Source organism: Eptatretus burgeri, chromosome 17 (assembly GCF_056783735.1).
Source record: "Eptatretus burgeri isolate ZD-2024b chromosome 17, Ebu_testis_v1, whole genome shotgun sequence".
Classification (NCBI taxonomy): domain Eukaryota; kingdom Metazoa; phylum Chordata; class Myxini; order Myxiniformes; family Myxinidae; genus Eptatretus; species Eptatretus burgeri.
Genome location: NC_140977.1, coordinates 10,532,383 through 10,554,576, shown reverse-complemented (window position 1 = coordinate 10,554,576; position 22,194 = coordinate 10,532,383). Strand labels below are relative to the sequence as shown.

Below are 22,194 nucleotides of genomic sequence, written 5' to 3'. Positions count from 1 at the left end.
TGCTTACAGATGTTGAATGATGCATGTTTCCCCCCCCCCCCCCCACTCCCTGGAAACATGAGAAAAACCGATGATTTCCAACTTTCACCGAAAATCCCACTCTGATCATTTCGCTTAGCCTGTCCGATCATCTATTTGTATGTTCTTCTCTCCTCTCCCTCCCCCCCCCCCCCACCTCCATTATAAAATGCGACCTTCTCCCCGACAGGCCTGAGCGTGTTGTACTTCCTGCTGCTGGTGTTCACCCTCTTCTTGAACTTTGACCAGGTCAAGGCGGTCATGTACTGGCTCGACCCCTCGCTTCGTAACGCAACCCGTGAGGCTGACATAATGGTAACGATCCGTCGCGTGTTAATGGTTTATTCTTTTCGGCATTTCTCACTGCTTGAACTGATGCACCAACTATGACTAATGGCGATTGATATCGACAATGTTGGTAATATTAGTCGATCCTCATGATGAAACTAATAACCCTTCCTTTCACACCTTCATGTAGAAGGTGTGTTGGTTGGAATGAAGTGTGTTGAGCAGAATTATTTTTTTTTGCATACAGAGTCGAGGCTCGTGGAAGAGCTAGAACACGGAACGGATCAGGACGTAACTGAAGAAACGGAAGAGCAGAAAGGGAAGGCTGAAATGCCAACAGCAGGGCCGAGGGAGACGAGGGATACCGGTAAGGATGAGGCGTCGAGGAGAATCAGTGGGTGGATAAGATGGATACGGAAGAAAACTCAGGAAGGAGAAAATGGAAATTTTGGGGGAGAAGGGGGACTGGGGGTGGGGGGGGGATGGTTTAACGGGGGTCGAAAAAATCATGGTTTTGGATTGGGGATGATCTGAGATGATGAATAGCTGTTTTGAATACTGGGAGGGAAGAACGAGATTGAAGAGAATGTGGAAGTTGGTTCCACAGGTGGGAAAAAAATAGGACGAATGAGTGGAGGTGAGCAGTGATCCAGGGTTTTTGGAGTTACGCCAGAAGGGGGTTGCTAGTGGAACGTGTGCATCCTGCAGAAACCTAGGGGGACCAAAACATGGAGAGGGCAGAGGGTGCAAGCCCACAAAGGAGGCGGAAGAAGACAGAGAGATCATCGAACTGTTTGCCATGGTGAAGTGGTAGGCCCATCGACTCGGCTTCACCATGAGAGATTCCAATGATCTTGAAGGCCTTGAGAGAAGTTTCAAGTATTAGGTGGGGCTTTGATGGCACAGCATTGTTCTCCACAAAGTCCAGTGGTTTACGTGTATCCACGTTGAACTGCATGCTGCCAGCTGTTTTTTCCTGAGAATCGAATGAGAAGAAGCAAAAGCGGAATTGCAGACATTTCCAAACAAATGCGAGATGTCTACTCCTCCCATACTGCCCTCTCCCTTCCATCCACTTTGACCCCTGCAAAATTGAAAAGAACACCCCCAGACCAATGTCTACCTGCTTCAATCCGTAGATGTTGTGATAAGGTATCGTTTAGCCAATTCTCGTCTAGATCGGTTGAAATGACAGGGATTGGCAAGGCAAAAAAGAAAAGTGTGACCTTTGACTCGTTAACAATCCAACCGGGGCCTAAATCGAGGATATTACAAAGGGTTTCTTGTGTTGGACCATGGTACATCAATGCCAAATTTGAAGAGGATTGGCCCAGAAATGAAGGAATGGTGTGTGTGATTGTAATTGGGGAAAACGAAATAAACCACGGCGTTCATCGAACGCCTTACCTCACGCAGTCTTGAGAGAAAGGACACGGGAATGGTCGTTTTAGGCCTCCGCTGACTAAGTCGCCGGTGGCATTATGTTTTTGGGTTGTCCGTACGTCCGTCCGTGCGAGTTTTCCATTTTCTCTGCAACTGCTCATCCGATTGACACGAAATTTTCAACATTGGTGCGACTCATGTGGAATGTTTTCGTGATTATTATGACATCATAGGTCACCTCTGTATCTCCGAAACCGGTCCTTAGAAAAGAATCGAACTTGGCACATGCGAAGTACTCCCCATAGGAAACTGGTGTGATTTTTTTTTTGATGATGTCATATGTAGCTTTGTTATGACATCAAAATTTGCATACGTCGAACGCTTTTGGCCGATCAGTATGAACATTTTTTGAAGGTCACCAAGGGCTAAATTGTGTGGTGGAAAAAAATTGATGACATCATCGGTCACGTGGTTCGACAGCCATATTGTTTTAAACATAAAAACCTTCAAAAATCTTTTTTTTTTTTCTGAAACGGCTGAACAGATCGAGGCAAAACTTCACAGGTATGATCGCCTGTCCTCGAGGAACAACATGTTCTCCACTTATGATGTCATCGGTCACATGGTTCGCAGCTATGATTTTATGAAAATAAACCTTTAAAAATCTTGTCCTCCACAATGGCTTAACAGATCGAGGGGAAACTTCACCCACATGTTCCCCAAACCTTGGTGGTAGCAGGGTGTTCACGAATAATTAATAAGTCACATGGTCTGGCAGCCAGAATGGATTGAACAGAAATCTTTTTTTTTTTTTTAATCTTTCTCTTGAACTGCTTCATCAATCGAAGTGAAACGTCACAATTATGATCAAATCATCATGGGAATATATATTTTTTTAAATTTCAACTTGATCGGATGCATGGTCTGGCAGTCAGAGTTATTTGATATTTTGAATCTGGGTTCTGGGATTTAAATGAAACTTGGTACAAGTATGTATAATAATGTAATAACGTGGGTGGAGACACATCTGGCAACGTCACGATGTCGAAGAGTACCCTTCTAGTCATCTCTTGTTTTGCGTTTCTGAGCACCCTCTATCTTGGCTTTGTTCGTGAAGTTTGAATAACCAGGTGTGCGATGGCAACCATACGAAGTTCAAACGGTACAATCCAGAGATGAACCTTCTGCCAACTCGTCTCAGAAAAACTGTCGATTTTGGACCGATCTTTGAGAAAAAAATAAGTGTCAATAACATCTGCTTTTGAATGCATCTGCCAGTTGTAAACAAAGGTGAAGGCCAAATTTGAACGACCCTCTTTAAGCGTGCCATGTATCCTGCTGACTCGACGCTACGTGTGTTCGAGGCTGATATGATTCTCCCCACTTCCTCTCCTATCGATGAATATTCTCTCCTCGTATACCTCGTACTTCGGCCCATTTTCTTCACAGGTCAAGACTTGACATTATCTGAGCGGAGCTTCCATTCAGAGGAGATGTTTAATCGACTGTCCTTTCTGCTGGCACCTTGAAGACATGGAAGAACCCACGTCCAATCAATACTTTTGTGCCGACATCAATGATCACGTGGTGATCGTGTATTTGGAAAGCGATTAGCCTTTGGATCCAATACGACGGATTAGTAAAGAAATAGACACGTATCTTCTCCCCATGCAATTGACATCTGTCTTCGTGTCAGTCTGTGACTCAGTTGTTCGGCAAATGAGCCACTTAGCCTCAATCAGATCACTGGCTCTGAGCTTGTGCTTTCACCTGACTTCGTGGGGAAATGGTTCGATAGTGCAGGTATTCGAAGACAAGGGCGTGGGTTACGTTCAGGTGATAGCAAGTGGCATATGAAATTGGTGCGGCCCTGAAAACCCCTACGCGTGACCTGAGCTCCGATTCGGTTGTGCGTCGCTCCCTTTTTGCCAAACTTCGACCTACAACAAATATGGCTCGTTCACTCGGTTTTTACAGTTATCACTGTTGCTAAGATTTTGATGCTCATGCAATACTGCCCCACACGCACTCAACCCCGTAACCTTTATCTTTTTAAAATCTTATTGTCCTGCTTTTATTTCTGCCGCTTTTAATGTGCTCAGTGTTGGCAGATATCAAACTTGGGCAATTGGAATTAACCGGGTGTCTCATAATTAAATATATTATCGGTGTTTTGTCTATTTTGGACACAGGAGTATGCCGTGAACTGTCACGTGATCACCCTGGAGCGGATTGCGAGCCACTTTGACATCTTTGCGTTTGGGCATTTTTGGGGCTGGGGCATGAAGGCTTTGTTAATACGCAGCTTCGGCCTGTGCTGGACCATCTCCATCACGTGGGAACTCACCGAGGTGAATTTACTCGATGGAACGCGGCTTTGAAGCAACTGCTACGATGGACCAAATTGTGGGAACGTACGTTTGTGGTTATCTTGCAGCTGTTTTTCATGCACCTGTTGCCAAACTTTGCGGAATGCTGGTGGGATCAAGTGCTTCTCGACATCGTGCTCTGCAATGGTGGTGGAATCTGGCTTGGCATGGTGACCTGTCGCTTCCTGGAAATGCGTACTTACCATTGGGAAAGTGTTCGGTCAGCAGCGGGGTTTATTATTTGACTCATTGCTGTGCTCTTTGTGTCACTTCCCTTTCATTTCTTTCCCTGTGTTTTGTATCTCTCACTTCCTCGTTCTTTCACATCATTTAGCTTCCTTTGCCTTTTTTTTCTGCCTCATCTAAGGCTTGTGGAGATCATCACATCCCGGGTGGGCAAATATGAAGTGAAGAGTTGCGAAGGTTTTATTTTTTTTAATATATAAGGGTGTGGGCTCATAGTGGAGCTAGATGACGAAGGGTCGCAGGTTCACAAACTACCAATGTGTGTGGTGGACATGCACCAGGAAGAATGACACAAAAATGTGTAAGAATGTCCCGGAGAAGAGCAGAATGGGAAAGAATGAGCGCGAGTAGAGAAGAACACGGGTGAGCGCGTGAAGTCGTGATGGGCGGCGCATTTGACAGACTGAAGTGAGGACGACGAGACAACAGACATGGGGTTCTGGTAACATGCTCTCAAAGGTAGAGAAACCATGTTGGAGGAGAACCAGAGAACCAGATCTGGCTGGATGTTGAGGGTCTCAAAACAGGTCAGCAGGTGAATAGAATTTCCTGGTTGCAAAGTCATCACGTGGTTTGGTGCAAAATTAATTGTTAGCTGCGGCACATTTGGCACAATGCATCTGTACTCATCATCATCAGGTACCACGCATCCCTTATGCAGAGTGTTGGTGCTGCCGAAGCAGTTACGAAGCTACAGTCGTGGACGGGTTGCCACTCGGACTCAGGGAGTCACGGCCGGAATTGTCAGCCAGCGAGATTTAAGATCCCACGGTGTCGGTCGAGAAGAGTTGGTTAGCTATTTCCGGCACCCTGAACAAATTACAACTTCGTCCCCTAAATCCCACAAACTGCTGTTAATCCCCCAAACTGCTGTTCGTGGTTTGGGGGTTTCGGGGAGGAAGTTGTAGTTGGAGTAATCTGGTTTTTTTTTTTTTCCAGACATCGAGGTACACGGATTGCTATCTCGATGTGTGGTTGCCGTGTGGGCCGGTATACTCAAATACATTCACACACCCAGAAGTTCGCTCGTCTTGCATGAACGGCCATCTTCAGCTCCGGAGGGCAACCAAGCTGTTTTCAACTCATTTTTCAATTCCGATACGTGTGTTGCTTCGGCACTGCTCATCGTTTGCGAGTAATGGGGGTTTTTCAGTCAATGGTTTTCCCTTGCTTCATTTCTCCTACCGGTTCTTCTTCCACTTGTCATTTGCAGGAGCATCCACTCGACCACCGGCAAAATCAAACGTGCCGTGTTTCAATTCACCCCAGCCAGCTGGACGTCGGTACGCTGGTTGGATCCAACCTCATCCACGCAGCGCGTTGCTGGGATCTACCTTTTCATGATCTTTTGGCAGGTACTTGGAGGGAATTCTACGGGTGCAGAACTTTGACCATGTAACCCAACTTTGCGCCAGTTAGTTGTTCCCATAATTGTTACACTTTCACCATAGGTTACCGCCAATTGTAGATGCGGTGCCATTATTGCAGTTCGTTTTCTTTTCCCCCACGTTATTATTCCTCCAGTTTACTCTTTATCTATTTATTTTTTATTACCCCTTGACACCACTACATTTCCTGACGTTAGATTGGCGAGCGATCCTCTTAAGTGTCTCTTGTGACTTGCAGTTTCCCATAACTTCGTCCTGTCCTTGTGCTGTGTGCTGTAAGAGTACGGTCCATTGATTATGATGATGCCAATCGATGTCCTTAATTCACGGATGGTTTTGACTATGAAAAACATTTTGATTTTCGTAGGCCGATTTACCGCACTGTAGCCTCACTGTTTTTGGATTTTCAAAAAAGCAAACCATCCATCACACAATATTATTAATCCCATGCTTCCTGTGCCGTTCCCTGCAGCTTACCGAGTTGAACACCTTCTTTCTGAAGCACATATTTGTGTTCCAAGCTGGTCATCCGCTCAGTGTTGGGCGTATCTTCCTCATCGGTATCATCACCGCACCAACCATCAGGTGGAAATCGAGCGCTGAGATTCAGTAACCTAAACCAGGGAGAAGTAAACAATTGTTTCCCCACTTCAGAGCTGAAAATATTGGGGTTGTTAGGTCGAGGAATGCTATTTATTTGGACAAGGTTTCATTTTGTGCGGAGGGGTCGGGGTCAGGGGTTCAGGGAGGGTAACGTGTTGGGTTAGGTAAACAAGAGTATTGTGTTGAGTATTATTTATGTTTATCATCCTTGGGTGTACACGGTAAATCTCTCTCTCTCTCTCTTGTCCAAGTACTCTTACGAGCCAATACCAACCCGACAAGTAAACTCATCTGACAAGTTTCGAACCGTAATCCTTACACCCTCCTCCCGCCACTCCCAGATTTCTTATTTTAAAACCCATTTCCACCGATTGTGCACAATTTCATTTCAACGTTTCGACTTTTTTGAGTCGTGTTCTTTAGTAGGTCTTTGTTATTTCTCTTCCTTTACCAAAGTTTCAGCGATGTAAATTAACCTACTCCTCATATCTCTTCCTGCCCTCTTCACACTTGCCTTGCCTTCCCTCCAACTCGATGAACCTGCACTGTTTCTGCAAAATCCATATCTTTGGCAACCTTTCCTCTTTTAATTTTCCCACCAAAAGAGATCAGATTTGCTTCAACGAAGAAAGGGCACCGAACGGCAACGTCCTCCAGATGTCCTGTGTGTGAGCCTCGTCTGCGAGCGGGTGTGGATATGGGAAGGGTGTGTGTAAAGTGTGGCCCATCAATTAAGGTGCGTAGCGAAGTGGGAACTGAAATTGACGATATTTTGTGACTCTGGAAAATCCCCTTTATCTCTTTGCTGATGACTCCACAGTCTGCCGTGACATCCCTCATCCTTCAGGTTGGGAGGCTGCAGCGTCACCCCTTCTATTCAGACCTTGATTGAATCACGAGCCCGTCAAACACTTTGAAATGTCTTTCAACCCTGACAAATCCCGCACTCCTCACTATCTCTCTCCGAATGGACAATCTGGCAAACCCTTCCATCTACTTTCTTAACAATCTTCTTGAGGAAGTTCAGTCATTCAAACTCCTGGGTCTTGATATCAGCCATGATCTTTCTTGGTAAACCACATTTCAAAGTTTTCCTCCAAAGCCAATCACCAACTGGGCATCCTCTGTCGTACAAAGTCTTGGCACTTCTGAGCTCCTATTCACCGACGAGGCTTTCATCCGCAGCTTGATGGAGTACTGCTCTCCCCTCTGGCCTGGCTCCCCTGCCTCACACCTCACTTACAGTAGCTTGGCACTGTGGAAACCCAGGCGTTCAAGATCATTAGAATCTCGCTCGATGAAGCTGAGTTGATGGGCTGATCACTTTACCATCACAGACATGTCAGTGGTCTTTCTGTCTTCTAACACCTCCTTTCTGGTCTTGCACCTTCTGCCCTTTCCTTGCTCTATCGCTCCAAGGTTTCTGCAGGGCACACGCGGTCTTTCAGTAATCCCCTTCTCGTGAAGCTCCCAAAATCCGGAATCATGGCTCACCTCCACTCATTCGTTCTTCTCCCCCCCCCCACCTATGGAACCAACTTCCTCAGTCTCTTCAAATTCATTGTTCCCACCAGGGCTTCAAGACCGCTGTTCACCACCACCTCAGGTCATCCCCCATCCACAATCATCATCTATTCTACCCCCCATTAACTACCCCCAAGACCACCTCTTTCCAGGTTTCCAATTTTTCCTTCCACTTCTGTGATTGAGAGGTTGTGGCTCCATCCATCTTGCCCACCCCGTGTGCCTCCCCTCGCCCTCATTCTTCCTCGCATCCCTCATTTCTCCAAGTCTCCCTCTATTTTTTTTCCCCCTTCAATCCTGCTGTGTGGTATGTCCGTCCCACCCCCAACCTCTCTTTCTACTGTTCTTTTCATTCTGTTACATCCTGATTTGTTCTGTGTTCTAGCTCTTCCACAAGCCTACTGTAAATAAAAAAGAAAAGGGGGAACTGGAAATGAAGGTTTAACGTGGGTAGAGAACCTGAAATCGAATTTGTTTTCTCATCTCCCCTCCCACTCCTCTCTCCCATTCCGCTTCCCCATCCCCAATGTGCAGGCAATACTACGCTTACTTGACTGACACTCAGTGCAAACGTGTCGGAACCCAGTGCTGGGTGTTCGGGTAAGGTGTGCTGCTCATCATGCAATCACCTTTCACAAAACCAGTCTGCACTTCCCTGTTTCCTCTTTCATCCCATTTTCCATCTTCCCTCATTTGCCTTCACTTCTCCATCTCCCATTCTTCAACCATATACGATGCCACCTCTTCCATTCCACGAGTCTTTTACCTTGTATCTCTCTCGGCATCGTTGGTTTAACTTTGTTGCACTTTCTTTTTTCAGTGCCATCTCTTTCTTGGAAGCGGCGGTGTGCGTGAAGTTTGGCTCTGACCTTTTCTCCAAAACGCAGGTCATCTCCGTCCTTCTCTGGCTCATTTGCATGGTACGATTGCCCTCACGAGCTTCCCTCCATCTCCAAACTTTTGCGAGTCCTGTTCTCGCGCACGTTCGACATTGTGGAAAAAGAAGGCGAGAGGAACCTGAAGAGGTTGTGGTTTGAGAGATGTCCAGTCAAAGGAGAGTTTTTGGGATATAATTTGGGGTTTAAGTTTATTTCGGCGAAAGGCTCCGCAGCAACAAAAGTCCGATAATACAACGTACGTGTGTCGTCGTTCATCTTGAGAGTGTGATGCAGAGGAAGCAACTTCACCTCTGAGCTGTCCAGCCTGTGTTTGAATCCCAACCCGACTACAAACTGTCGTCCCGGCCCAAATCAACCCGATTCGAACGTTTGGCCTTGCCAGTCCGTTTGTGAAAGGTGGGAATGTATAGAGTATCAGATATCAGGTGTCCCCAAATAATGTTTTAAGTAGTTACCCCACACAAGTGAAGCGAAAAAGCATTGTTAAGCAATTGGTTAATTTACCGTTTTTAATGACTTCATAATGGACACGTACAACAGGCAAGATTAACTAATGGAACGTGTTCGATCATTATAAAAAAAATAAAATAAACCAATGTCACCCGCAGGGTGACCCGTATCTTGCCAAAAGGTGACCACGTGTGACTTCTTTAAGGTCACACTGAGGTGAACAGAGCTGCTATCTACCAGGAGCGACTCCTGGAGGAATATCTGCCTACGAGAGATTCCGATGAGAATCGTTCTAGAGTAACCATGAAAAATATGCTTTTGCCTCATAACATCACCAAATGACGTTATAATGTCTCAAGCTTGACATATCTAGAAAGCACTCATCGACGTGTTCAATTTGAGGAACTACACGATATGGTTCCTAAAACTTGAAAATATGACCTTGGGGTCAAATATGTTTGACCTCAGACGCTAACCATGAAGATCAAGGCCAATCGCCACCAAAAATTAATCAGCTGAGCGCCAGACCATGAACTATATTCCCATGAAGTTTGAAGACGATCCGATCAAAATTCCTCAAAAAAATAAGGGTTTCGTCGACTCCCCTGATTTGCGACAAAGTGACCTTGACCTTCAAAATTTTGTGCGCTGAAAGGGACCTCTATAGGCCTCGATATGCGAAGTTACAAAAATTTCCAATGATAACTGTGCTCTGCAGAATTGTTTATACGTGATTACAGACAAACAAACAAAAAAAATAAAAATAAAAAAAACATACAAGCTGACTAACATATCTTGCAAAAACTTCGTTTTGGCAAGATAAAAATTCTAACAATCGTTTAAAATCATTATTTTATTAAAATTGAATTAACTGCACGTGGGTATCTTGTTCTATGAACGCTCTAGTAGTCTAGTTGAACGAAGTAGTTGTTTTATTAGAGGACGTGTAAAAATCGTAATGTTTGGTCACAAAGTCAATGCAAGAACTTTAAAACCTCCACAAGCTGATGTCAGCATCCGGTTCAGCCGGCTTAACCATCCCTCCAAAGGCCGTCGGTGATGCGACTTCTTGCTAGCAGGGCCACTAGGGTAGCAGTTTATAGGTAGGTTGGGAATTTAAACCAGACCAAGCAGTCCAGAGTGGAGACCAGATACCCGAGCTATCCTGAGGGTGGGTAACAAGCCCATTTCGGTTTTGTACGGAGGATTTTATGCCATTGTTACGTTCTCTTTCACTTCGTTTTATCTTATTTGAGAAGATGAGCATGCAATGGAGGAGGCTCCTGGGGAAGGAATAGGTGGATAAAGCAGGTGACTGAGGTTTAGGAAAATCGTTTTAATTTGTTCGACCTACATGTTCTTCGATAATACGTTTTTTTTTCTTCTGAATGACACATCCGCGCGGAACACTTTTAATGAATGACGCCTCGCTCTCTTTGTAAAAACGAGTTGATCGTTAATTCATTTTTGTTTTTGCTTGTTTGTGCTCATTTCGCAGGCAGTGATCACACTCCTATGCTTGTACGGCATGGTGGCCTATGCTCGCTGGACCCCAACCCGTGACAAGGTATTGCACGTTCTGCGGTCCTGCAACTTGCAACGACCTTTTTAGAATAGTAACATCAAGCCGTATGCAAAATGCGGTATCTCACAGTGATGCGGTCACCGAGCACCTGGTGGACCCATTATCACCCCCTCTCTTCCAGCCCCCACCCCCCCCCCCCGCTATTCCCACAACCTCTCAGACCCCACTGAAGTGCTATTAAAGCCCGATATGTTAAAACGCTGAACCGCAATGCTCGGGCAAGCCACACAGACTCGCGATTAACAACGAGCTAAACGTCACAATCTCCCCATTCAAGTGACGCCTCGTTCATCCTCCGAGCCTTACCAAGCCCTACGCGAGGTGAGCTGTGGACGCACATTGTAAAACTGAGTGCTGTTTCGGTCTTGCGGTACTTATGCTGATATTGCAATCTGCCAATTAAATCGGCGTTCCTTTCTTCATTCCGACTGAAGAACTTTCACTTTGCGTTTTTTTTGTTTTTTTTTTTAATTGGCAACAGAACGGATGATGACTTAAAGCAGGTGTTACGTTGATTCGAGTTTGTTGCAAGGTGTAACAGTTGACACAACTTGCTGTGACCGAAGTATCAACGGAGCTTATTGTTCAACAAACAGTTCACCGCGCGGTTGCATTGAGCATGCACATCATTTGAAACCAGGCCGTGGTTGGTTGTAAAGGAATTTGACTCTCACGTGAGTGCGTGTAACTCGATGCAATGACGTGACAGCGGGTTCACCCAGTCCGAACTCAGACTACATTGGCAGATGGCTCTGCTGAAGCTGCACGCCAGCCACCGTCGTGTAGTTGTGTTGTCTTTACCCACCCACAGACAGTTCTTGGACTTGGATTTATTTATTTTTTGTGTTAAACCCCGCAAATCCGTGATGCAGAACATTTAGCATTCATCACTTAACTGGTGCTTTCACTCTCAAAACATGAGTGTTCCAGAACTGCGTGCACCTTTAACCAAACTACTCTGGCGAACATTGACTTGCGTTGCAAAATCCCATTCGGTCTTTCCGTGCCGGGAAAGTTCTGGACGTTGCTTTCCAGTAGCATGTGAGAGCGATTGGCCAAATCGCATACAGTGAGGGCTTTATGTCGCCAGGCTGATCTACATCGCCGTGAGGGTGGACGCACCTTGTCGGGAATTGTGCCCGAGTAACGTTGGTGTGTACGTGGCCTTTTGTGGGCTCGATCCATCCCAAAAGTATAAGCAGGATATTTACACCTTCTGGCAGTAGCATTCCGAGCCTCTCTATCGCTCACTGTGTTCACCATTTCATTTCCCGACTGATGATGACGATGACTCGGAAACATTTTGCGCGTCAAAATGGTTGGCTCTCCGACGGTGCTGCCACCCAGCCATGTTGTGAGGAACAAACAATAAACCCAGAATGAAAGATGCAGCACGATGGTGGAGAATGATGCCGAAAACGCAGAACGAACGAAACCTCAACCAGTGGAATATCTCGAGCATTGTTAATAATGAATCGGATGAGAGAGCAGGACACACTCCCCAACAGGAAGAATTTCAATTTTAAATTGGGAGGGCATTAAAATGTTGCGTAAGTACACGGTAACGACCGTGGTCGTCGTCCTACCGACAATCCCTCTCTCACTACTAAATAATGTGGCTGTAAGAGCCGGACATGAGTCAGGCCTTTGTTTGCAAGTGTAAACGTTTGTTTTTGAGGAATCGGCCTTCATTTTCAAAGATCAAGCCTCGAGTGTGATTGAACAGTTGCTGTTCGTCAAGGTCGTAACACCTGAAACCACACCGGAGAGATCGCCCTCTCCACGCCCCAAAATTATTTTGTTCATCAATTGACAAAAATAATTGAAGTCCATGAAGTTGTTCCTAACACCCATTTTTTTCTGTCTCACCAACCCATGCAGTTCCTTTCAGAGTGTGAAGACTTTCCCAGTTACGCCGACTCGTCTCCAGAACCACCGGCCCAAGAATTGAGAAGTAGGTCGTGACCTGGTGTCGTGGGTCCTTCGTTACCTGTTACAGGCGTGTGTGGTGTGTGCGTGCACGCGTGTGTGGTGGCTGCTCATGTCTGTTGATGTGTACTGTATTCTCTGAAGTTCCGTCTTGATGTCCTACAACCTGTCCATCCTCTCTCTTTTGACTTCCAGATTCACGTCTTCGGTACACACGATATCTCTTGTTGTTGTGCACCGCCTTTCTTTGTCCGCTTTTGGTGCAGTATATTTGGTCTTTGCGTCTGTGATATCCTGCCGGTGTAATTATTTAGGTTGTGCAGAAACTCGTACTTTTTCTCCAGAACCGACTCCTCTTCATGTTGCTACCAACCATGCTGATCCGTTAAAATTGCATCTGGTACACGTACGTACTCCAACGAAGTGTGGCTCATATCATACGGTGCCAATCGAAGCACGCCGGTCTTGACGTGTCTCCTGATGTCTTTAACCGTATCCCTGAAATTCTCTCTCTCTCTCTATTTATGACTTTTGGTGCAATATCGAGCGCTCGATCTCGTGCCTCAGTTATTGGTGCTTCCGACCGGTTACCGCACCTTGTGATGTACATGGGTTTGTCCGTTTCCATACGTATGGCCGTTTGCTCTGCAATGTCATTTGCTTTTCCCATTTCCTCCGTCGTTTCTCTCTGGTACTCCTTTGTTGGCATCGATTATTTCACGATTTCACTTCTTTCTCTCTCGTTTTGAGCCGCATCGTCTAAGGAAGGAGGCAATTGGACACCCTTTTTGCGCACTGTGCGGTGTGGCGACTAGGCACGGGAAGATAAACGACTTGCCTGATGGCACTTCTGAACACCCGACGGGGCAAGTGAATTTAAAAACACAAATCGTTCGTAATAGACTTGTCTTGATGGTTTTGGTGCTTGTCCCGTAGGTTTTGCTGGTTTTGCACACATTTTGCCTGAGTTCGTGGAACCGTGTCAGGCATTCTTTAATGACATGATGGATATCAGCCCGCTGACATTTGAAAGCCATACACAAATCAAGATAGCCTGTTAATGAGGATTAAACTGAAGACATTTACTAAGGAGGGTCTTTTGTGGAAAGTCGAGAGTAAGACGGTGGTTTGTAATGTGCTCTGTGCACCTCGCCACGCACAATGCTGAGAATCATTCATCCCATCTCATCTTCTATTATCTTGTCCATCCTCCTGCCCTTGGTTCTCTGAATCCTGTGGTGAGGCTGTTGCTTTAAAGCAACTTGTATGAAGGCAACCTCAGATCATTCCACCAAGCCTGCAACAAGCGTGTGTCTCCCCTCAGGAGAGCCAGAAAACAACATCTGTCGAACCTCAAGAATGAACTTTCAAACTTGTCTCCCTCCTCCAAAAACTTGTGGCACCTTGTCAAGTCGGTCTCTGCAGTATGCTTCCCTTCTATCCCCACCCTCTCTTCAAATGGCACCACAGCCGATTCCACTCGTGAGAAGGTCGAATGCCTCAAATCTATGTTTGCTTCCAAATATTGTGTCCTTAATCTACACATACACCTCTCTCGTACCCAACTGCTCCTGAATGATGTGGCTTTTGGATCTGAAAAGGTGGAAAAGTTTGGCAACCCTTGACTCTGACTTTGACTTTGCAACTGGACCAGCCGGCATCAGCTCACGTGTCCTAAAAACTGGCTGGTCGCTCTGCCTTTGTCATGCTGTTTCTACTCTCCCAACAATGAATGTCGGCCCTCAACATCAGGCATGAGATCAAGGCCATCTCTCTGGACATATCTCGAGCTTTCAATACAGTCTGGCAGCCTGCCTTTCTCTCCTATGGAATCCAAGGTCAGTTCCACTCGCGGATTACTGACCTACTCCACTCTCGTAACTAACGTGTGCCATTCAACGGAACCCTTCCTTCTCCTCTCCCCGTCAAGCCAGGAGTACCCCAAGGCAGTGTTTTCGGCCCCATATTATTCGTAATCTTCATCAATGATCTCACTGACTCTGTAAAATCCTCTTATCTCTCTGCTGATGACTCTACTCTCTGCCGTGGCATCCCTCATCCTTCTGACAGACAGGCAGCAACCTCTTCCCTCTCCTCAGACCTTGACAAAAACCCAAACTGGTCAAACACTTAGAATATGTCTTTCAACCCTGAGAAATCCCACACACTCACCGACTCTCTCCGAAAGGACCGTACTGCAAATCCTCCCATCGACTTTCTCCCTCCACCCTGCTGTTGGTGTTTCCCCTTCTCCTGCTGTTGCCTTTGTTGTTGTGTCCTGATTTTTTCTAAGTCGTCGCTCTTCCACGACTGTAGACCATGTAGACAAAAAACAAAAAAAAAGATTCGGCAGCCATATTGCTTTTTTTTTTAAACTTCAAAAATCTTCTCTGAAGTGGTTGAAGAGATCGAGGTGAAACTTTACACGTATAACCGCCTGTCCATGAGGAACAAAAGGTTCACACATATGATGTCATCGGTCACATGGTTTGGCAGCCATATTGCATTTACCCTAAAACTTATAAAAATACACCACTCAAAATAAGTCCTGGCGAGGGTCTGCAATCTCTGTTCTTTTTCTTCTTTTTGTTTTCTTCATTAATCATTGTGCAAGTGAATCTTCGACTGCATTCTTGGAGATGGGATCGAGACTGGCGACTGTAATGACGACTCATCCTTTGTCCGTTACAGATAGCCACCAGCATAGGAGAGGACGTGATCAGGCACCCGCTTCGCATGGGAAACGCAGTGCTCGACGTCGCAAGGCAAATGCCCACACGTGAGGACCCATAATCTGACCAGGCACGAGTAGCCTAATGGTGCTGTCAGACTCCGCTACGTGACACCCAGGCGTTCCTGGAGCTCCGACAGGCCTCCACGATGTCGACTGCAGGTTCAGTGTGGCCTCGGTGAAGTGAATGAGGCATCCAACTTTCTTACCCAGGGCCGTGGCCGTATCCGGGCCGGTCGGATCCTCGCTGTGTTCGGTTTGCGGGGCTTTTGGCACGACAGTATGCGATGACCCAGATTGTTGGGTCTAATTTGAATTACCCGATTGAGTTTCACTCGCTTCTTTTTTGGCCAGCCGCGAAGGTAAGGCTTCTGGCTCGGTCGGTTCTGGTCGAGTCTCATTCAGTTTGTTTGGCGGAAGGGAACCGGAACCGGCGGCGCTTGTAACGGACATCACCCGCGGAGACCCATCACGGTCCCACATTCACTTGTGCATGCTCATAACTATCCCCACCCGTTTGCACGTGTTCTGTCCTTCCTTCTTAGTGAGCAGGTGAAATGTACTTGAAACGTAACATGGTAGCAAAAATGGAAAACCAAATTTGACATGAATGTTGTTTTGCATGCCTTTGTAATGCGAATGATTCCCGTCCTCGTGTTTGTAACCTGCTTGTTTTGCTCTACCTGTTTGAGGTTGGTGTTTGCACGAGCGTTGTGTTGCACGTGAGGCAGTTTGTTTGTTTGTGTTTTTTTGTTAAGGGGGATGATGAAGGTTTTAGAGTGGCGTTGATGTGTGATGAAAGGTTGAAGATGATTATTCGGTCCGATCAAAGCAAACCAGACTGAAGTGAAGGTTTTTTTTCGTTCTCCGTACGAACACGGTAGTTTTTGTTTGACGAGGCAATTTTGACACTCCTTTTAATGAGTCAGTTGTTTGCATTAAAGTTTTTTTTTTTCTTGAATAATATTTAAAATGTCTGTCAGTCTGGCACCTGGTCTCACGATGGGATCCGAGGTTCAAACCCCACATACCGTTTTCGTTTGGATCTGTTGTTTCCTTGTTTTTGTTCTGGGTTTGAGGACAAGGTTGTCCAGATGTTCATGCCGATGATTGAGAACTTATTCAAGGTTAAAATGAAGACGTTTGGTCTTAGCAAGATGAAAGGAGCCTCCACATGCTGGATGAGGTAGTAAGTATAGAGACATGGTACAAAAACGGTGCATGGCTGTGCATGTTCAGAGGAAACCCACACATTTCAACAGGTCATGGTTCTGTGAGTGGAGAGAACAAGTGTTTTTCTCAAATATTCCCCACCAGGTTACACTGCTTACTACCTTGTGTGGTAGTTTTTACACATCCCAATCACCAAATAAACTTTCCTCACATGATTTTCAATAACCACTTGAACATAAAATGTTCACCTGTTGATGTAGGCATTTCACCGACTCAACCCGAAATCTGCGAAACTTGATACGCTTCAGGGATCCTTGCAAGAAGAGAATTTATATTCGAGATCATTTGTTGTGATGGACAGATGAGTTTTTTTTTCTCAGGATGTACAACCACACCCATTGTACTAAAAAAAAAAAAAAAAAAAAATAAAAAAAATAAAAAAAAAAAACTATTTGAACACAGTTGTCTGCCTTCAGTATTTAACTAACAGGGAACATGGCTGAGAGGTGTACACAGTCATCTCTGAACTGTCTCACCTGGTTTCAAACCAACATCTTGGTGTTTTCCATGAAGGGTGAGGTATCTATCTAATAAAATGGCCATTCAGTATCAGGAAATGGTCGAGGATCTTTAACATCAGGTTTGTATATAGCCAGTTATCCTTGATTGCATCACAAAAAAAAAAAAATATATGCATGTGCCACGCATAAGAAATGGCTCACGAAATAAAAACCAAGGAATCGAAACAATCACAGAGCAAGAGATTTTATTTTCAAACAAACCAGGAAATTCAGTCCATTCAATGTGAAGCTCCAAACAAAAAACAAGAAATCACCTGTGTGTTTCAACTCATTTGCTTTGTTTATCCGGAGCCTCGGCGTTACAGATGTCACCGGAGCGATCGGAATCGTGATCCTGGTTCAATGGAGTCTTCTGCATGACGGAGTCGAACCCCGTTTTGAAAGATTCGAGCACGCTGGTTAAACGGATACGACCGCTCTCTGCAACACGTTGGATCCCGACAGAACTCTTCCTGAACACCTCTCGCCCGGCCTTGGTCGACACAGCATGGAGTCGACGGTAAAAGTCGAGAGATGAGGAGCTCGATACGACAACCTTTTCTTCATGACCTTCACCTTCTGCAAGATGCACAGGTATTAGTTTCTCAAAGTACAAAAAACAGCATCAATCCCCCAATGCCCACAGCAGTGACACACCTGGCTCATCTTTTGGCAGGTATTGATCCACCTGAGAAAGCATTGAATCTGCACCAGACATGACCACCTGTCCAAACTTGGTTTTCAGTAGAGAGTCTGTACCGTCCAACACGGCTTGCTTGGATCTCTCCAACCCTGCTCCGACCTGGGACTTGGACCAATCCAGAAGGACCCTCATTTGTTGTTGGGCATTTTGCAAGTTCTTCTTCACATCATCAAGAACCTGCAGACAAGGAAATATCCACCAATCACTGCACAAATAAAAATTCATTACTAAAGTCACAGCGGTTATGCTTTGAGGCAAAGTGAAAAAATTAACATGCCAGGAGGAGATGATTGTTTGTGGGCATTATTGAACAATGCCACGATAGGTACAATTGAGTTGCCATTGGTTGCGCATGTTTCTCGATCGAAGAACTTCACCGTGACCACACAATTGACACGCTTTCAATCTCACACCACTTCGCGCGTTTTCTTCAATAAGGCCGTTTTGGACTCCTGATTTTCTGAACCTGAAATTCCGTCACTTTTCTGAAACAATGGTATACTATTACATGGTGGTGCTTCCGAGAAATTCTTCCAACGTCACGGGTCAGGTCCCACGTATCGTAGCCTACCTTTGAGGAAACCCTACCGTAAAAACCTATCTCTTCCGTCAAAATTGACCAAATCAAATCGGATTTTTTACATGTTGTACTTATGGACATTACGCACAGCTTCAAGGAAATGAAATTGCGAGAAAAAAAAAAGTTCGTGGGCGTGGCTCTGCCCACAAGGGGCGTGGGACGCCCCTCATACAAAAAGACTAGACCATGTCAAACTTGTGTCCAAGTTTCATCAAGATCGCATCAAACGTCACCGAGCTATGCTCTGGAGAGTGACACGCAGAATGAAAATAGGTGGTCACTGCTGGCGCCCGTGAATCAAAAAAAAAAAAAAAAGTTGTGCCAGGCACAACAAATCCTGCCCATTTAAGGCATAAAGTTATTTTGGAGATCAAATTTCAATTTGATACATCCTTAACCTGAATGTTGATTATAAGGAATACAATAAGGAATATTTTAGTCTTAGTTTGAAGTCAATTCAACCATTTTTGACGAAGTTATGAGCGAAAAAACGATTTTGACCTTTGACCTAATTGGACCCAAAAGTTAATGGGGTCATCCGAGGTTCATTACCCACCTGTGGATACAATTTGAGTGTTTGAGCTAGCCGTTTTCCCATAACCACGTTTTAGTTTTAATGGAAAATTTGGAATTTTGACTGATGACCATGACCCCCAAAAACTTCGGACCCTACCGATCTTCACAAATATGCATTTTTCACTGTAGGCATGGGTAGGATTATAAGTGACAAATAGAATAAAGTTCACTACAAGTTTAGTTTGAAGTAAATCAGATCATTTTTTGACGAAGTTGTGAGCGACAAACGATTTTGATCTTTTCGTGACCTTGACCGTTGATCCAATCGGACCCAAAAGTTAATGGGGTCGTCCAAGGTTCATTGCCCACCTGTGGATTAAATTTGATAGTGTTTGCTAAAGCCCTTTTGCCGTAAAGTTGCTAACAGACAAAGACAAACAAACCGGACGATTATGATACATTTCTCCAGTTCCAAAAGACACGAGTCTGCACACCAAAAAAAAAACATTACAAAACAGGAGGATCGAATTACTTCCTCCATACCTTGTTGGCAGGTTGGTGCAAGATCGGTACTTTCTCTTCCACAAGATCCAGACCCCGGCAAGCGAGCTCGTCGACAAACTTAACTGGAGAAAAGTGTGGGAAACTCCGATCACAGATCTAGATAAATCACTCAAAGAGGACAACTTCAAGAACTACCTTCATCCTTCTCCAGGAGAGGGGGTGGGAGAGTTCCACAAACTTTGTTTAAAATATATAAGCACAAGTTGAGACTCACTCTGTGGATGAAGAATCCTGGCAATTGGTTGGATCCCACTGGAGACGATCACAGCTACTCCCACAACTCCCTGTTCCACCATATTACCCACAGAGAGAAAAACAGGCCGAGACTCCTTCCCTCTCTTGTAGGCCTGAACCAACTCATCCACGGCAGAACTGAACAACGGGAGTGAATACAATCTCTGCACCACATTCTGTGGACAAGAACAAAGTTAACACAATGACATCTCATGCTGAAACATCATGGGATTGGTTGTTTTAACGTCAAGAAAAGATCTGATGCTGGGAGTCAAATATCAAATCCACAAAACTAACCTTACGGCACCATCGATCAAGGTTAAACGAGAAAGAGTAAATCAGATTGGAAATCCTCTCCAGGATTTGTGGCAAATAAATGGAAGGACATCAGGGGTTCTACATGGTATGTAACACTTGTCAGTTAAACAAAAAAATTAATGAAACATGAGCTAGTTGCATCCGATTCACTCAAATACAGGTAATCATGCACTCACGGCTCACCTTCACCCCTTTATTCCAAAGGTGGGGAAAAGGAGGAATGAACTCCCACATTCTCTTCAAAACAGCCGTTCACCTCCTCTTATCTTCCCCCATCCAAATCCATGATCTTTTCTACCCCTGCTAATCCACTGTCATGTCCATCTTGTTTAACCGGTGTACCCCACACCACAGATCTCACAAAGTCTGGTCCCCACTGCTTTTCCTTTCCTTCTCGCCCGGTGTGTGTAAAAACCCACCACGGACAAGTCCAGTAACCAAACACTGGCAGGAATGAACAGGTTTATGGAGGGGCGGGATTCAAACCTCCAGATATAAACCCACGTAGATGGGAATTCTTAGAAGAAAAAATAAAAAAAACACAAGGCAACAGGGTATTGCTGGAAGCGCAGCGTTGCCACAGATGCAGTGCCCCCTTCTCGTTAGGGTAGGAATTTGTAATTTATTCAGATTGCCGGTGATAGCTCGCAGACTCTTCGCAAAGCACACAATGGGGTCTTTAACGTTCACCACCTTGTGCCGGCACATAGGACGGCCATTTCAAACATGACACACCTTTCCCGTTAAACACCACGATGAAAGTTCGTACCTAGGTCGCTGAGACACGAGTGTGCTCACCTCTAGGACATCCCATCCCACCAGCCCAAGATTGGGATGGAATCAAACAAATCACAAGAACAGTTGATGATACCTGCACTAAGGACTCAACCCAACCATCCCATACTCCATGTTTAAATCCCAGCGGATTCACTCCAGTTATCCCAAGATTCGAACTCGATCCACCAGGTTCAGATGAAGAACCAACGAACCCACCTTGGTACCGACAGTCTGAACCTCCACGGCCATTACGTTCAAACCGAGAACCGTTTAACGGGGAGAGAAACGGGGAGGATTACCTGGACCGACAAGGGTTAAATCAAGGTGAGAACCACCAGGTGGGGACCGGGAACCTGAACCACGGGACAGAGAAGGGAAGGACAAAACGAACGCATTTTTTTACCTTTTTATACAAAAACACGAACACCTGCTACTCTGACGTCACACCGGTGCACACTTCCAATTAAACATTTTATTCCGTTCCGAGGATTTATTGAAACAATGATATTTACACAAACATGGAACATTCTAGATGTTTCAACGAAGTGTTTCTCGATGTGTTTTATTTCAATCTTGTAATCATAAACGTGTTCAAGAAAAGCCGCACACAGGAGATGGTCGTTTGGCCCGTTATACCTGTGCCTGCACCCGATAGTTGTTCGTTTGGCCCGTTATACCTGTGTCTGCACCCGATAGTTGGTCGTTTGGCCCGTTATAGCTGTGGCTGCACCCAACAGTTGGTCATTTGGCCCGTTATACCTGTGCCTGCACCCGACAGTTGGTCATTTCGTCCACTATACCTGTGCTGCACCCGACAGTTGGTCATTTGGCCCACTATACCTGTGCCTGCACCCGACAGTTGGTCATTTCATCCACTATACCTGTGCCTGCACCCGACAGATATTCATTTGGCCCACTATACCTGTGCCCGAACATGGCAGGTGGTCATTTGGTCCACTCTACCTGTGTTCACACACGAAAGGTGGTCATTTGGCCCACTATACCTGTACCCGCACACGGCAGGTGGTCATTTGGCCAAGTATACCTGCACCCGCACACGACAGATGGTCATTTGGCCCACCGTAGCTGTGGCGGCACATGGCGGGTGGTCATTTGGCCCACTACACCTGTTCCCGCACACAGGAAATACAGTACCTATTTTGGGGGGAAACCCATTGTAGACTACCTTTGGGCCTGATTTTTTTAAATGCCATGACCAAACTTTGGTACGTACACTGAGATGGACGTTGTGGTTAAGTTTCATTAAAATCATACATGTAGTTTCAAAGATGTTGCAAGTGTTTGTGGATGGACGGACGGATGGACGACGTGCCATCCCATAAGCTCCCCGGAACT

General features: G+C 45.5%; 2 protein-coding genes across 3 annotated transcripts in view; one reads left to right on the top strand and one right to left on the bottom strand.

Moving 5' to 3' along the window:
- The window catches only part of PTDSS1 (phosphatidylserine synthase 1), a 163,610-nt gene that overhangs the window by 7,067 nt on the left and 134,349 nt on the right, over positions 1-22,194 (top strand). For both annotated transcript variants that reach the window (XM_085862067.1, XM_085862066.1), the window contains exons 5-14: positions 209-333; positions 3,882-4,040; positions 4,127-4,278; positions 5,518-5,659; positions 6,165-6,277; positions 8,354-8,419; positions 8,640-8,739; positions 10,667-10,735; positions 12,635-12,707; positions 15,374-17,740. In XM_085862067.1, the coding sequence (XP_085718193.1) occupies positions 209-333; positions 3,882-4,040; positions 4,127-4,278; positions 5,518-5,659; positions 6,165-6,277; positions 8,354-8,419; positions 8,640-8,739; positions 10,667-10,735; positions 12,635-12,707; positions 15,374-15,465 (1,091 nt within the window). In that variant the 3' untranslated portion in view covers positions 15,466-17,740. The remainder of the gene's footprint in view (positions 1-208; positions 334-3,881; positions 4,041-4,126; positions 4,279-5,517; positions 5,660-6,164; positions 6,278-8,353; positions 8,420-8,639; positions 8,740-10,666; positions 10,736-12,634; positions 12,708-15,373; positions 17,741-22,194) is intronic.
- Positions 17,336-21,210, bottom strand: LOC147009288 (perilipin-2-like). Its single transcript, XM_085862148.1, has 5 exons — positions 21,055-21,210; positions 19,724-19,919; positions 19,489-19,571; positions 17,804-18,026; positions 17,336-17,725 (listed from the first exon to the last, which is right to left on the bottom strand). Exons 1-5 carry the CDS (start codon positions 21,085-21,087, stop codon positions 17,436-17,438), a joined length of 825 nt encoding a protein of 274 aa, XP_085718274.1. The 5' UTR covers positions 21,088-21,210; the 3' UTR covers positions 17,336-17,435.